The sequence below is a fragment of the Lactuca serriola genome, chromosome 7, assembly GCF_051521515.1.
Source record: "Lactuca serriola cultivar US96UC23 chromosome 7, Lser_US96UC23_V15, whole genome shotgun sequence".
NCBI classification, from domain to species: domain Eukaryota; kingdom Viridiplantae; phylum Streptophyta; class Magnoliopsida; order Asterales; family Asteraceae; genus Lactuca; species Lactuca serriola.
Window position 1 is genome coordinate 133,430,673 of NC_136414.1, and position 15,813 is coordinate 133,446,485.

Consider the following 15,813-nt stretch of genomic DNA (forward strand, 5'->3'; position numbering starts at 1 on the left):
TATTTTAGTAAAAATGGTAACCATAATAGTTCCTTCAATAATCACTTAGTTTATAAAAGCTATATATAATCTAATATCGAACGGATAGTTAATTGTGTGAATCCGCCCTAAGCCCACAACCAAACGAGGAACATGAAGTAAGGCGGAAAGCACACATCCAACTGCCTATCGGATATTAATTATATATAACTCTGATGTGTAAGCTAAGGAATTATATAATTAACCACTAAAGGTCCTTTAAGTTATACTGGTTTAATAAAATGGATTAAACCCTTTTACTGATAAGTTTCTAGTTTAGTCTACTACATGTTCTATCTGAAAAATGTATGTTTTTGTACTAGAAAATGGTGTATTGAATTAGTATACTATGACCTGACCCATACCTCGTATTTCTTATGAATACTTGGTGTATACAGAATATATATATATATATATATATATATATATATATATATATATATATATATATATATATAACTAAGATCGGATAGATAGTAGACTGGGTACATCTGCTCTAAGCCCACAACAAAACAAGGAACAAGAAATGAAGCGGAAAGCACACACTCTACTGTTTGCCGGACCCGATTAATATATATCCCTGATGTATGCACTAAGGAATCATAAGGTTAGCATTATATGCCCCCTTTCTAAGTGAATGTACAAAGACTCGACTGTACTGTTTGTCTTTTGTAATAATGAAAGTATGCAGTAGTATTTTAAAGTGACTACTGAAGTACTGACTACCTTAAAACCAATTCGTATAATTAAGGTCAAAAATGTGATGTGATTGTAACCATACTAATAACGTTTTCCCTCTAGGAGACTCTGGTTACAAAACGCGACTTAACAAACAAATTGCTAAGCCGAGAAGTAGTCTCACATTTAATGTTATCTTGTTCTCGTTACAATATGTTCCTTCTGTCCTAGTGCATAGTATGTTCCTCCCTGTTTCTCTTTATAGTATGTATTGAACCCCTAAACTATACCTATTATAGTTTACTAGTATGTTTACTTGAACTGATACTGACTTGAATAAAAGACTCATTTATCTACTGAGTTATGATTGTACTTTAAAAACGGTGTTTTATAAACAATAAAGTAACATAACTTTAAAAGAGTTTTTGAAATAGTTTTGATCACTTATAAAGCATAAGAAATCCTTTGAATATGATAGTTATCACAAATAACATTTACACAATTATCATTGTGTTCAACTTGTATTCCCCCCTTAAAAACATTTAAAACATTTAAAAGATTGATTATAGGGGTATGAACTCACCTTATGTAGGTGATTCAATTGCAGATTCGAGTAAGGATGAGAAGTTCCACGAATGAATTCCCAAGACACAAACGAGTCCTAAATGAAATATAATGGCATATATATATAGGCATGTAATTAGTGGTTTAAACAGCTAACATGCAAGGAAACACCCTTAGGTACTAGGAAACACTTGCTAGAAAGTGTTACAATCACATGTGATTGTTTACAAGGGGTGTACGACCACTTAAGGGAATGTACGGCCAAGGGGTGTATGGAAAAACGAGTGTACGATCGTACACTCATGGAAAACATGCAAAAGAGGGTGTTTGATCCATGGGAAACTAGTGTGTCAAGTGCACAACAAGCGGATGGACAAGGCTTTCATTTTTGGAGGAACTTGAGGTGTGTACGGCCACACCAAGTGTGTACGGCCATACACCCTTAATGATCTTGAGTTTGATGATGTTTTAAGGCTATGAATCAAGTGTTTAACATGTCTAACTAGATTATAGAGGGAATACTTACACTTTTGAGGGTCTTTAGGGGGTTCACGGCCCAAGAACAAGTGTGTGTTCTTGGTGTTCTTGGTGAAATGGATGAAGATTTGAAGATCTGTCATAAAGAGTTGTTTTCATGGATGAATCAAAGGGTGATACTAGATTTAAGAAAGATAACAACTAATAGATGGAAGAATCACTTACGTTTTTTTATGGGAAATCAAAGTGATCTTGATGATAGTTTAAAGAGAATGGAAGTTCTTTGAGGTGAAAGTTTAAGAATGAAGAGAAATGAAGGAGATCTATACTTATGGGGGATAATTCACGGCCACCTTGGGTGTACGACCGTACACCCATGTGTACGGTCGTACACTCCTCTTCAAGGAGTGTATGGCTTGAATACAATTCGATGAACTGAAGATCACACAACCCTACACCCAATCCTTAAGTGTACTAGGCTTAGAACTCATAAAACGATCCTTAACAATGCTAAAAGATAGCAGAAACGAGTCTGACTCTCGATTGATTGGTTGGACTTATAAGGTAAAAAATTTTGGGTTGTCAAAATTTTTCCATGTACCCTAAAGTGGGAAAAGCCAGCACGTACTCACCTAGTTCACAAAGGTAGATTGCTACTCTATTCGACAAGAAATTGCTCCTTAGATACCACCTATACAACGTATAAAGTCAATAAATGACCAAAATACCTCTAATAGGTTCCATTAATTAATTTTATTTCTTCAACTCATTCCATATGTATAAATACAAATGTAGACAAAAATCATGCATAAATTTGAGCTTGTATGCAAAAGTTATGAGGAACACAACATTTCCCAAGCAGTATGTTCCACATATGGCTTTTGGATTTTCCATTAAGAGGCCACACACGCATCCTAATCATATTTAGAGGATGTTTTATCATCAGAAAAACACTCCGCTTAATTCATTAAGTGTTCATTGAAACATTTAAGAACACGATGATCTTCAAGTTTTAAAAAAAAGGATTAACTAGTCTATTTTTCAATTAAACATTCTAAAACATACATAGCTTGTTTCCAACTTATTGAACACATATATGAATGTTTTTAAGTCCATAATGCTACACCCAATTTCATTGTAAGTACTTAAATTAACTATGGAATGCTCAATTCCATTCAATGTTCCCAAATTTCCTTTGGATCAAAACACTCACTAGAGCTAGAACTTCACTAGCATTTCTTTGTGTTTATGTTCCAATATCATCTCTAAAGTGTCAATTCGTGTTCATGAATGTCATTAACTTATTAGATTCCAATCATCATGTAGTAATACATAGATTTTCCCAAAGAACCCTCTAAATCCAAGCTTATGCATGATTCTACCATCATGGGTAAGTTTGAGCATTCCAATTGGATTCATTGCCACTAAAAATCATCTAGGTCATTAAACGTCTTTCAATCTTAACATACCAACTAGAAATACCCAAGTTAGATATTTAGGATTCATGAGGCTTTTCACCCAAATCCTCAAATCTACCAATGGAATGATTAGATTGAGGTAGGGATCTACAAAACTACCGAAGTGAAGTTAGAAACTAATATCCTAGTCATTGAATCTCCTCAAGTTCTATATTGGGGATTTACTCACATCACAAAATATTTTTCTAGGTAAAATTGGAAGGACATTTTACCTTGCAAGCCTTTGTTTCCTCCCTTCTTTGTTTGGTTGCTCAATTCCCCACATGAATCAAACCCAAGATGGAAAGGAGATAAAAAAAATCGCCATTAGTGAAGTCTCTTGAATGAAAAACATGACTTGGAAGAGAATGTAGGGAGTGTGCATCTTATTTCCTAAATTTTTCACATTCGGTCCCTGAGTTCATGCATTTTGCCAGTTTTTACCATTATTTTCACTTTTGCATCTTTATCATGTTATTTAACATACTTAGACCGTTATCATCCTTAATTTATTTCTATTTTAAATATTAGGATGTTACAAATACTCATCCTTAAGAAAATTCCATTCAGCAGAATCGCCTCGTAGTCCACAATGGTAGGGTAACTCCTCATCATTTCCTTATTTGTCTCCCAAGTGAGATTAGAACATAGTGAGTGTTTCCATTTGAATAGCACTACGTCAATCTCTTTGTCTTCATTTCTAGTATTGCTTCCAGTTCTTATGATAATTTTTTCTTCTCATCGATCCTTCATTCCTTCAATGGAGTTGTCAATTCCTTTTTTCCAAAATATTTCTTCAAATAGATTACATGAAAGGTATCGTGTATTCCTCAGAGTTCTTGAGGAAACTCCAACTTGAAGGCTTGATTCCCAATTACTATCAAAACTTTGAAGGGTCTAATTTATTTTGGGCTCAATTTACCTTTGTTACCAAATCTCATAACTCCTTTCCATGGGGAGACTTTCAACATCACTAACTCACATTCCTTCTTTTCATAAGGTCTTTTCTTCAAACTTGCTTAACTTTTTTGCCTATCTTGAACCGCCTTTATGTTAGCTTGAATGACTCTTATCTTTTCATTTGTTTCCCTCACGAGTTTCATTTATTTCCCTCACGAGTTCAGGACCCATGAGGTTGTTGTCTTCGGCTTCAAGCCAACATGATGGATTTCTACACTTTCTTCCGTATAACGCTTCAAAAGATGGCAGTACAATGTTGTTCGTAACATTTTGAGTGTGTATGTGTGTGTGAGTATATATATATATATATATATATATATATATATATATATATATATATATATATATATAGGAATGAGTTCTATGGAAAACAAATAACTAGGGCAAATTAAGAGGAATAAGGATATGATGGTAATATATATAATACCAATTAATTAAAAAATAATAGTAAAATCTATTAAATCCCATAAAAATTGGTAAAATTAAATAAAATTAACTAGTATCCAAAAATACATAAATCTTAGCCTATAAATATTAATCAATTTCCAATACAGTAGGAATAATATTCATTTATGAAAATTTATTATTTATACAAAATCTCATATTAGTGTTCATAACTGAATTTTATGCAGAAACCAAAAAATTGGTCATATTTATACACGATTGACAAAATTGCAAGAATGGTCCTTGTGGTTAGGTGGAAATTGCCACTTTGGGCCAAAAAGGTTTGTGCTATATTGTAATTCGGGTTTTCGGGTTTCGGGTATTCGGGTTTGAAGTCGCGTTGGGTAATTATCGGGTATACCCGAAAATTTCTTAAATGACACTTATTGATAAAAAAAATTTACATGTTGGTTGGTTTAATAAAGAATCGAGTAGGAAAATACTCCATATAATTAACAAGTACATATATAATAACAATACAAATCATTATAATATGTTATGTACTTTTTTAATTCCATTCCGTGCGATAGTGAGAAACTGAGAATTATGATGACGGTTCAGGACTTCAGCTTCAACGTCGTATTCCATTTTCATGTTTGCGTCGACTGTCAAGTCGCCGTTCATAAGAAGGAAACGAATGGTTTTGTTTTATTTGAAGTGTGCGTACGTGACTGCATTGTATATTTGGTATTATTTAAAAAATGAATTCGGGTATTCGAGTAAACCCGAAAATAAATATTTATATCTAAAACCCAACCTATATTATTATCGGGTTAACCTATTACCCGAATGTTCATACCCGTTACCCGTTCTACCCGACCCATTCTACCCGAATTCGAAATGGGTCGGGTGGGTAGAACGGGTTTCGGGTTTTTTCGACAGGCCTATAGTAGCCACCATAGAGTCGACCATGTCCCCGACAGTATCTACCACCTTAGCCATCATATCAGGCACCATATCAGTCATCAGCTTATCATATAACTTCTCAAATAACTTATTAAACAAATGCTCCTCTAGCCTCGTTACCAAATCTTCCAAATCTGGTAACTCTTGTTGTTTCCAATTTCTTTGGTTAATCCTTGATTCTTTTAGAGTTGCATTATAACCCACCACCCTAGTGCGACCAGGGTGCTCTTTTCCTAAAACCTTTGCCATCAAATCAACTCTGGGTTTATCTTTTGATATCTGTACATGCAAACAAAAGGATTTTATTAAATTACATATTAAATAAATGGTATATAGAGATGAAGAAAAAAAAGTACACTTACAAACTCATCTGCTAATTGCTCACTCTCAGGTGCTACAATGTAATCCCCTGAGGGAGTGCGTTTTGACCTAGCATAGATAAAATCTCTTGTCTGCTCGCTTGATATATGGTGTCCTTTTATTTTCGTATCTAACTCGATATCTTTATCCCACCGAGCTTTGTTCCCACGATACCCCAATGGCCTAAGTGAGCTGGATTTTTGTTCTTCTTCACAGTCTCCTTCCCTTTTTTTCCTTTTTTCCTTCACACATATAAATGCAATTAGAATATGTGTTGTTTAAAAATATCATAAATAAGTACTAAAGCCCAAAAAAAAAACCTGGAATTCTTCGGTGGATTTTAGCTTAACAAAATCTTCCCATAATTCTTTGGTTAGGTACGGGTAAAATGTTGATGCATCTAGATCATTGTCCATGAAATCTGTAACAAGCATCGACTTGTAGGCCATCCATGAATTGTTGTATACTTTAAGTGTTTGTTTTTTGGGAGCATCATTTGGTATATTCCAATAATTCTGTTTTTTAAAATAAAGTATAGTAGCTGTTAGTAATAATTATTAATTAAAGAACATTTAGCAAGTAATAAATATCATGCCTTAATGTCCAACCACAAGTCATGGAGCTCTCACTTAGGTACTTTATCCCAACTCTCTTTAAGGATAGAAATTCTACTCCTGGCTGTGACTCCACAATAACTTGCAAACTTAGGCTGAAACTCTCCAATAGCTCGATTATGATTATCGAAATCAACATGCATTGGTGCTAATTTTTCTTTAGTCTTTTCCCTTATCAATGTGGTGCTTCTCTTACTCCTTTCTATATTTTCCATTGTTGGACGGGCAAGTTACTGTAGAACTCGGATTCAATGCAACTATCAGGTTTGTTTAGTAAAATGGTTTTCAGAATAACATCATTTTCCTTAAATAATTAAATATTAATGTTTTTTAACATGTTACCCATAACTGCATATCATTGTAAAATGTAAAATAAAAAATAAAAAATAAAAAAAAAATCATTTCAGTGTTCATTAAGCAATCACATGTTTACTTTTTTATATTAAACACAATCTATTGTTAATAATTGATCCATATAATAAAAACAAAACAAAAAAGAACAATAGTAACAATTAGTTTAAATTCATCGCAACGGTTCAACAAAAAACCGGTCAAAAAGAATCTCTTCGCTTTGTATAACTTACAAACCCTTCCAACTTCTCTGTGAATTATATATCACATAAAAAATATAACACTTTTACAGATCTTTTACATATGAAATGACACTTGGTAATATGATGTTATTCTCTTCAAATTTATCTGATATTTGTGGAAGCAAAGTAAAATCAAAGTGAAATTGTTCTTTCATAACTTTTGGCTAAAAGACCAACAATGGTATTATAGCTAGCAGGAGTATGTGGTATCTAATCCCAATCATTATGCAAAGACGATAAAAAGAAGATTATCCATTTTGGAAAGTTTTTCCAAGTATGTCACCCATGCCACTTCAAGGTTCGGATCAAGACTACTTTTCTAGTACAAGTATCACTGTAACAATTTCTTTTTAACAATTTCTTTTAGTAATCCTTTAGAATAAGAAATATTTATATTTATAATATTATTATACGTTCTTAAGGTATGTACTTATTTAGTCAGTATGTACCATGTTGGTCCGCTCCTACCCACCAAAAAGATATATATAACACTATTGTTAGCGACATGCCGCATTCCACCACAGAGATGAATTGGATTGAGGTTTTGTGCAATTGAGTATTTAGTTTTTTAGTTGCCGGTAGTATGAAGAAGAGTAAAGATGGTACGTATAGTGTGGTCACGTATTAAAATCATAACAAACTGTTCAAAAGGTCGACTAAAAGAAACAAAGTACCTAGTGGTCGACGACTTAAACAGAGAGTTGATAGTGGTCGCCGGTGATAAAGAATTGCTAGTGGTCGTCGTCTCTGTAGCGATGTTGCAATTAACTATGGAGAGGGTAAACCGACGGTAATTTTTGGAGGATTATACTTACCAATCCAATTTAGGGTACATACTTCTTGGATGGCGGGGATTTTAAATATTTTGGATAAATTACTTGCCGTATTGCCCAATTCCAATAACCGGCCCAATTATTTTTTTTCTTAATTGTTTTTATAATATATATATATATATATATATATATATATATATATATATATATATATATATATATATATATATATATATAATCGATTACAATAATTTTGAGTTTTATTTTGGTTATTTGAAAACTTGAAAGATCTTAACTATATTTTAGTTATATAAAATACATAGTGAATTTTATAAAATCAAATATCAAATAACAAAAACAATATATTTAAAAAACAAAATGATTAAACTATTTAAAATATTGAACTGAAATACATTATAAAAAAAATAAAAAAAAAATAAAAAACAAAGTCAATAAATAAAAATATCTTCTCTAGTAGATGTCTTCATAAGTAACATGTCATTTTTTGTTTCTGCAAACAAACAAAAAATAGTAAGTATATAATATCATAATCTATTTCGTTTCAAATGACAATCAAGTTGTTTTGTTATGGTTTTTTAATTAAATAAATGAAATTATACTTTTTTCTCTTCTTAGATTCAACATAAACTCATTTGTTATGGTCTGACCTTAAATAAGCACTATCATTGATAATGACATTTGAAGATGTGATGCCGATAGAAAATGGAGGTAGCTCATCAAATTGGTTGTATTCTTCCTCGTCCTCAACATTTTCAACACCAAGTATACGTCGTTTACCTTGCAGGACAATGTGTCATCTAGAATTCTTGGGGTCCTCAACATAGAATACCTGGTTAGCTTGATTGGCTAGAATAAATGGCTCGGATACATAGCCATCTGTGGAAAGGTCGACAAGTGTGAAACCGTCTTCGTCAACTTTAACACCTTCTTTATTCTTGACCCACTTACACTTGAAGAGCAGTACTATAGTTGATGAATCATATTTCAATTCCCAAATTTCTTTAATGACACCATAATATGAATCTTTGGCTATAATTGCTCGTGCCTGGTGATTCACATTAGAGTATCCGATCGAGGTTGCTATTAACGTCACACTATTATTTTGTTGTGTACTCTTTCGATCCTGTTTTTCAGTGTAAAATGTATATCCGTTAATGTCGTAGCTCTGGTAAGTGGACACGACATTTCGCGGACCATACGCTAATAGTTTAACCAAAGGATCAAGATTTTCTTTATCTAACTTTTCTTTCACCTTTTCCTTCAACCATGTTGGAAATGTTCTAATTTGCTCCTTAACATACCATTTTTTAGACCTTTTTTTGTTTCTAGATCGTAATGTTGACATGTGCTCATTTATGTATGGAGCGACAACTGTCATGTGTTGTAACACTGTAAAGTGTGCTAGGTGGAATTCATCACGATTAAGTATGATCACTTTCAATCCAACAACACCAATCCCTTGAAGTCTACCTTCATGTCTTGATTGTGGCATCCCAATAGCGGGAACACCTTTCAGATAGTTTGTATAAAATTCAATCACCTCTTCTGAAGCATATCCTTTAACAATAGTGCCCTCTGGTCGATGTCGATTTCTTACATACCCTTTTAAGAAACCCATGTATCTCTCAAATGGGTACATGTATCGTAGATATACTGGACCGCAAACCTTTATTTCTCTTACAATATGAGATACAAGGTGAACCATGAAATCAAAAAATGAAGGTGGAAAGTACATTTCAAGTTGGCATAAAGTGATGATAATATCGCGTTGCCATGAATCTAACACTTCGGGGTCAATAATTTTTGAACGGATCATGTTAAAAAAACAAGCATAGCTTTGTAATTGCGTGTCGGACATCGTCTCGCAGTATTCCACGAATTGCAATTGGAATCATATGTGTGATTAGAACATGAAAATCATGTGACTTCATACCCATTAATTTAAGGTCTTTCATGGACACCAACTTACTAATTTTTGAAGAATAGCCAGATGGCACTTTCACATCATGCAAACATTTACAAAATTTTGTTTTCTCATCTTTAGACAAAGTATGACAAGCTGGTGGTAGATACGTGCGCTTTCCTTCTTTTTCAATGGGTGCAAGTTGTGGTCGTATTCCCATTGTAACCATGTCCCTTCGAATGTTGATCCCATCCTTTGATTTCTTATAAATGTCCAACAACAAAGCTATCAAGGCATCGCAAACATTCTTCTCAATATGCATAACATCAAGACAATGTCGTACCTCTAACTTTTCCCAATATGGTAATTCCCAAAAGATAGACCTCTTTTTCCAATTAGTTGGCTGCTTATTGTTATTGCGTTTTCCAAACTGAATATCTAAATTCTGAACTCGAGAAAATGTAGTTTTTCCGTCCATTGGGTCAGGTATGTCTTGCTTTTCAGTTTTACCATCAAACAAATCTCCCTTTTTACGATAAACATGGGTCTTTGGAAGAAAGCGTCAATGGCCCATATATACATGTTTCTTACATTCTCCCAACCATAAAAACACTGTGTCTTTTTCACAAACTGGACATGCCTTCTTTCCTTTTGTACTATATCCAGACAAATTTGCGTAAGCTGGAAAATCACTTATAGTGCAAAATATCATACCATGTAGTTGGAAATACTCCTTCTCGAACGCATCATACACTTTGGCACCAAATTTCCATAGTAATTTCATTTCCTCAATTAATGGAGCCAAAAACACATCAATGTCATTACCAGGTTGTTTTGGGCCTTGAATTGGTAATGGCATCATGATGTATTTTCTTTTCATGCATAACCAAGGTGGAAGATTATAAATGCATAGAAGTACTGGCCATGTGCTATGACTGCTACTCATGTTTCCAAACGGATTGATTTCATCTGAACTAAGTCCAAACCGAATATTTCTAATCTTACCACCAAATTCTTTAAATTCAGAATCAATATTCTCCCATTGAGGAGAATCAGCCACATGCCTTAATTTTTCGTCTACCATACGCTTATCGGCATGCCAACGTAACAATTTCGCATCTTTGGCGTTTGCAAATAATCGTTTCAATCTTGGTATGATAGGAAAATACCATAACACTTTTGCAGGGGGTCGTTCTTTCTCACATCACTATTTACTTCTGTTTGTTTCTTTTTCATATATCTTGACGCCCCGCATGTGATACATTCGTGTAGATTAGCATGCTCGTTTCTATATAACATACAATCATTTGGACATGCATGTATTCTTTCGACTTCTAAATCCATCAGACACAATAGTTTTTTTGCTTGGTATAATGAAATAGGCAACTCATTATTTTTGGGGAGCATGTCATGTAGAAGCTCTAGCAAGTCCGTGAAACTTTTATCACTCCAACCATTGCTTGCTTTTAAATTAAACAATTTTAGCACTGCAAAAATTTTGGTAAATTTAGTGCAACCAACATACAATGGTTTTTCAGCGTCGTCAAACATTTGTTGAAATTTTTCGTAATCTTTATCAGGGATATTATCTTCGATATCATGTAGCATGTCATCCACTTTATCAGAATTGTCATTTTGTGAATCATCAATATCATCACCATTATTTTCAGTATCAACCATGTTACGATCAACAAATGATTCACCATGCCGTGTCCAACGTGTATAGCCATTCATAAACCCATAACATATCAGATGTTCTTGTAGTATGTTTAATTCACTAAACTTTTTGCAATTATGACACTTTTTACAAGGGCACCAAATGTGAGTCTCTCCTTGTTTCACCCGATGATCATCAGCAGCTTTAAGAAAAATATTCAAGTAATCTAAATATTCATCGCTAGCATGTCGCAATTCATACATCCAAGTTTCACGGTCCATCTATAAATTATAAAATCAACATTTAGTAAATAAATATACATAGATGGATATAGGTGGTGCAGGTAGACACTCCTAAACCACTTTTTGAATAATTTGTCTAGGGAATAAATATTAACATATTGACTATTTAAGAAAAAGTTGGCAACATTACACATTAAGATATTGATAATTTCGGAAAAAATCGACAAAAGTGAATGTGCATATTTAACCTTAGGTATAGAACCATCCAAAACAACTTAGTTTTGCTTTAAATTAAGTAACTTACTCTAAATTAAGTTTATCCGATTTATAGGCTCAACATTTTTTTATTTCAAACTCTACTAGCGGCCTGTTTTTCATCAAAATTAACCTACTGTAGATTAAATAAAATTATGAGTTTTATGAGGAAAAGTCTCATTATTTTGAGAAATTTTTTGATAAAGTCCTAAAAGTTTTTTAATAGAAAAATCTCATTATTTTTAGAAAATCACATAATTTGTCATTTCCTATATATATATATATATATATATATATATATATATATATATATATATATATATATATATATATATATATATATATATATATATATATATATAATTTGGTTATTGAGGAAAATGTTAAATAATCTGGATTTTTCTGTTCAACTTTTTTTTTTTTTAAATTTATTGAAACTTTTGTCTAAATAAGTAGACTTCATACATAAAACATAAAACCTATAAAATTGTTACACATAAGTTTAATAGTAAATACAAAAATAAGATATTTATTGCATTAGTTCCACGACACAAATTTCAATCGATGATTTAATAAGCAATATAAGTCTTAAAGTATCCTTTTTATTAAAGTAACATAAACGTACATAATCAAACAAAATTTTGTTTTTATCTTCTTTTCTTGGCTTAATATAATTTTTCAAACTTTCATGATTTTAATCTTTAAGTTTTGTAGATTATTTTTTTATTACTTTTAATTGGACACATCTTTTAAATGTAGATAATTTTAAGTTTTTGTAAGTTTACTTTTGTTTATAAAAATTTTCAAAAGCAAACATCCTAAAATCAAAGATCATATCCCCTATCTCATTAGAAGCCAACACCAATTCTATGGTTTAATCTTTTCAATTTGATTCATATATACATCTGGGATTATTTCGAAACTTGAACTATTATCTTTAGAGGAAAACCTAAAATCTAGGCCAATATATAAAAACTATGATCAAATTAACAAACAAAAATATAATATCAATTACTAACTAAAAGAAAACTAATTTGAGTGATAAATGATTATATAAAGATTATTAAAGGAAAATAAAAAACATACCTCAACTAACCAAGTAGGTCGTCGATTTGATTCTCAATTAAGCAAATAGGTTGTCGATTTGATTTAAGAAAACAAAATGTTACGGCTAGGGATTAAGTAAAATTTTTAGATAAACATGGGTTGATTAAATAAGGTTTTTTTAGATAGATAGAAATTAAATACGAATTATTAAGTAAAGGGCGTTTGATTTAATCTAAACCAAATAAAATACACCAAATAGAATAGGGCCGATTTTGTTAGTGTATTCTATATCTTAAATAGAATACACTAAATAAAATACATCTACTACTATTCTCGTATCCTATTTCTTTGTAATTTATATTTGACATAGGATACACCTAATAGAATACAGTTATTTGATATCATGTATCTTATTTCCCATTAGGATACGGAACTAGTTATATCTGTATTATATATAGTGTCTCTTATTTGTTATTTTCTGGTAGTCTGAATTTTTAAGATCTGAATTTTAATATGTTGTTTGGTTGAAACATCTGAATTATTGTGCTGAATTATAAAAACGACCATTATACCTTTGTAGCCTTGTATATTACTTTTGCAGAATTTAAAATTTATGTTTATAAAATAAACAAATCAACTTCTTGAGTAATTATATAAAAAATATAAATGCCATAAAAAATCCAAAAATTAAACATAAGTCAAAATTATAAGATAAATTCAAATCAAAATGAAACTTTTACCCATATAAAAAATTTCCTTCCAGAACATCAAATAACAACAGATTTTAGCACAACATGTAATATCTACAACAAAATAATACAAATGATAGAAAAGAATCACAGACAGAAACAAAAAATTCCACCACCATGTCCTTCCAACTATTGTCTTTGTTAGAATTCATGCTCATTCTACAACAATCTCGTTCAATTGGTCAACCATCCTCATATAACTCCACCTCTAGATACTTGCAGCACCAAAAGTGTTTGCACAATCCTCTAGACATTGACCGACTTTAAATAAAGCCTCTTAATTTTCAGCCGCTTTATTAAAGTTTCTCAAACTTTATAAATTATTTTTATAAACTTGTTACAAGTTGTTGAAAAAAGTGGGAACATGAAGACTTTTACAAGATTTTTGGTCCCTTAATGTCCTTTTAGGAATGAAGTTGATATTTTTTTGGTAGCTCACAAAATTATCATTAGATGGTTGGTTTATGCACATATGTTTTGCATACTTGTGTAAAATATATGTTGATATTGTGTTATTATTGTCAAATTTGATTTCACATGTACACAATATTTTGAACATAAATAACATCACGAGGAGTTTGGTTTTAATGAAATTTACCTTTTAACATAAGATGGTAAAAATAAAAAAATAAAAACTTTATCATTAAAAAGTAGCTTGCGGTAGCAAACGATAAATTTCAGGATTAAAATTATATAAGTTTAAAACTGAGATTTTCTAATTTGATCAAACTCCAAACCTTATTTTATACAAGTAAATTTTATTAAAAGGTTTATAAATATTCTAAAACATTCGAAAGTCCACACTTAATATTAGTTATTAACTTTAGAATTTGATCATGTCAGTTATATAATATTTAGATTTTATAAAAGAACATTGTTAAAATATGATTTTAAATAAAATCACACCATGGTTTATTAGATGCATTTAATAACCATGATATATGTATTTTAAACTACAACTATAAAACATTAATTACCCTTACAAACTTCAAATCTATGTGATCCTGTTTGAATAACACTTGCGTGTCTCTTGTATGCACTAGTGGGATAAATGTCACCTAACAACTTAATGTTATCTTTTGATAGCCGAGGTGTATTCACGATTTTTATAACAAGTTATAACCCGATTTCACAAGTTTTTCAAATTGGGTGGTTTGATCGGAAATCTGTTGTAATTTGGGTTACCTAAGCAATAGAGATTCGAGGGAGAGATGAAATCAAATATGTTATTAAATTTTTTTTATTAGCGATCCCATAACGTTAGTAATTACATAGTAGAATATAATTTATACTCAATATCTACCCAGTTGGATTTAGATGAATGGGGTAAAGGACACCTAACCATTTTTTATTTTTTTTGCAACTTCGATCCTAGACGTTGATAATTAATGTTTTTAAAAATTTATGGGTATTAATTATTGAAGGTTAAATATTGAAAATACTAAATGAATTTTGTTAAATTTTTTAGATGAGAACTAAATTAAATATCGCTACCTATGCAGTTATAGCGGTAAAAAATCAAATATCGGTCAAGGGCCGATATTCGATATATAGGTTATCGCGGTGAGATATAGGCTTTTTTATTACGTATAATAATAATAATAATATAACTACTTAACGTAAAACATATATAAATATAATAGCAACTAGAAAATTCAAAATGTGTTAATGTTTTAAAGATAATCTAATCAAAACATGATCTAATCGAAACATAATCTAATCGTAAGCCATGAAATCTTCCTCCGAGTGCACATCAACCAAGGCATCCAATTGTTCATCAAGATTATTCACTTCAATTCTAATATCATCATCAACATCATCTCTGTAGCGCTCTCTTTTGCTCCTAGTTGTTACCCCAACTTCTTCATTTGTTCCCATTGCTTCTTGCGTAGCTGACCAAAGAAGACCATCTCTACCATCAGCAAACTCTTGAAGCTCAACTTCTATTGGTATAACCCAATCATCATTTTCCTCTACGTCTCTCAATAAAATAGGATCCAAAGATCTGTTGGATTTTAATGAATTGCAACGCCTTTGTAACCTTGTGTTGTATTGGATGAATACAAGGTCATTAAGTTTTTGCTACAAAAGACAA

The 15,813-nt window shown here is 31.5% G+C and overlaps 1 protein-coding gene across 1 annotated transcript; it reads right to left on the reverse strand.

The window, feature by feature from the left end:
- Nucleotides 1-9,682: 9,682 nt before the first annotated feature.
- LOC145064364 (uncharacterized) lies at nt 9,683-11,706 on the reverse strand. Its single transcript, XM_079011829.1, has 3 exons — nt 11,294-11,706; nt 10,349-10,916; nt 9,683-10,294 (listed from the first exon to the last, which is right to left on the reverse strand). The coding sequence occupies exons 1-3, from the start codon at nt 11,704-11,706 to the stop codon at nt 9,683-9,685; spliced, it is 1,593 nt and encodes a 530-aa protein (XP_078867955.1).
- Nucleotides 11,707-15,813: the final 4,107 nt, after the last annotated feature.

What these genes read in the sequence shown, in the direction of transcription:
- LOC145064364 (XM_079011829.1), bottom strand. Translation starts at nt 11,706, where the DNA reads ATGGACCGTGAAACTTGGATGTATGAATTGCGACATGCTAGCGATGAA. An exon ending in GACGACGCTGAAAAACCATT is followed by an intron (nt 10,917 to 11,293) that starts GTATGTTGGTTG and finishes TATCATACCAAG; the next exon opens with ATTGAAACGATTATTTGCAA. An exon ending in TGGGAGAATGTAAGAAACAT is followed by an intron (nt 10,295 to 10,348) that starts GTATATATGGGC and finishes TATCGTAAAAAG; the next exon opens with GGAGATTTGTTTGATGGTAA.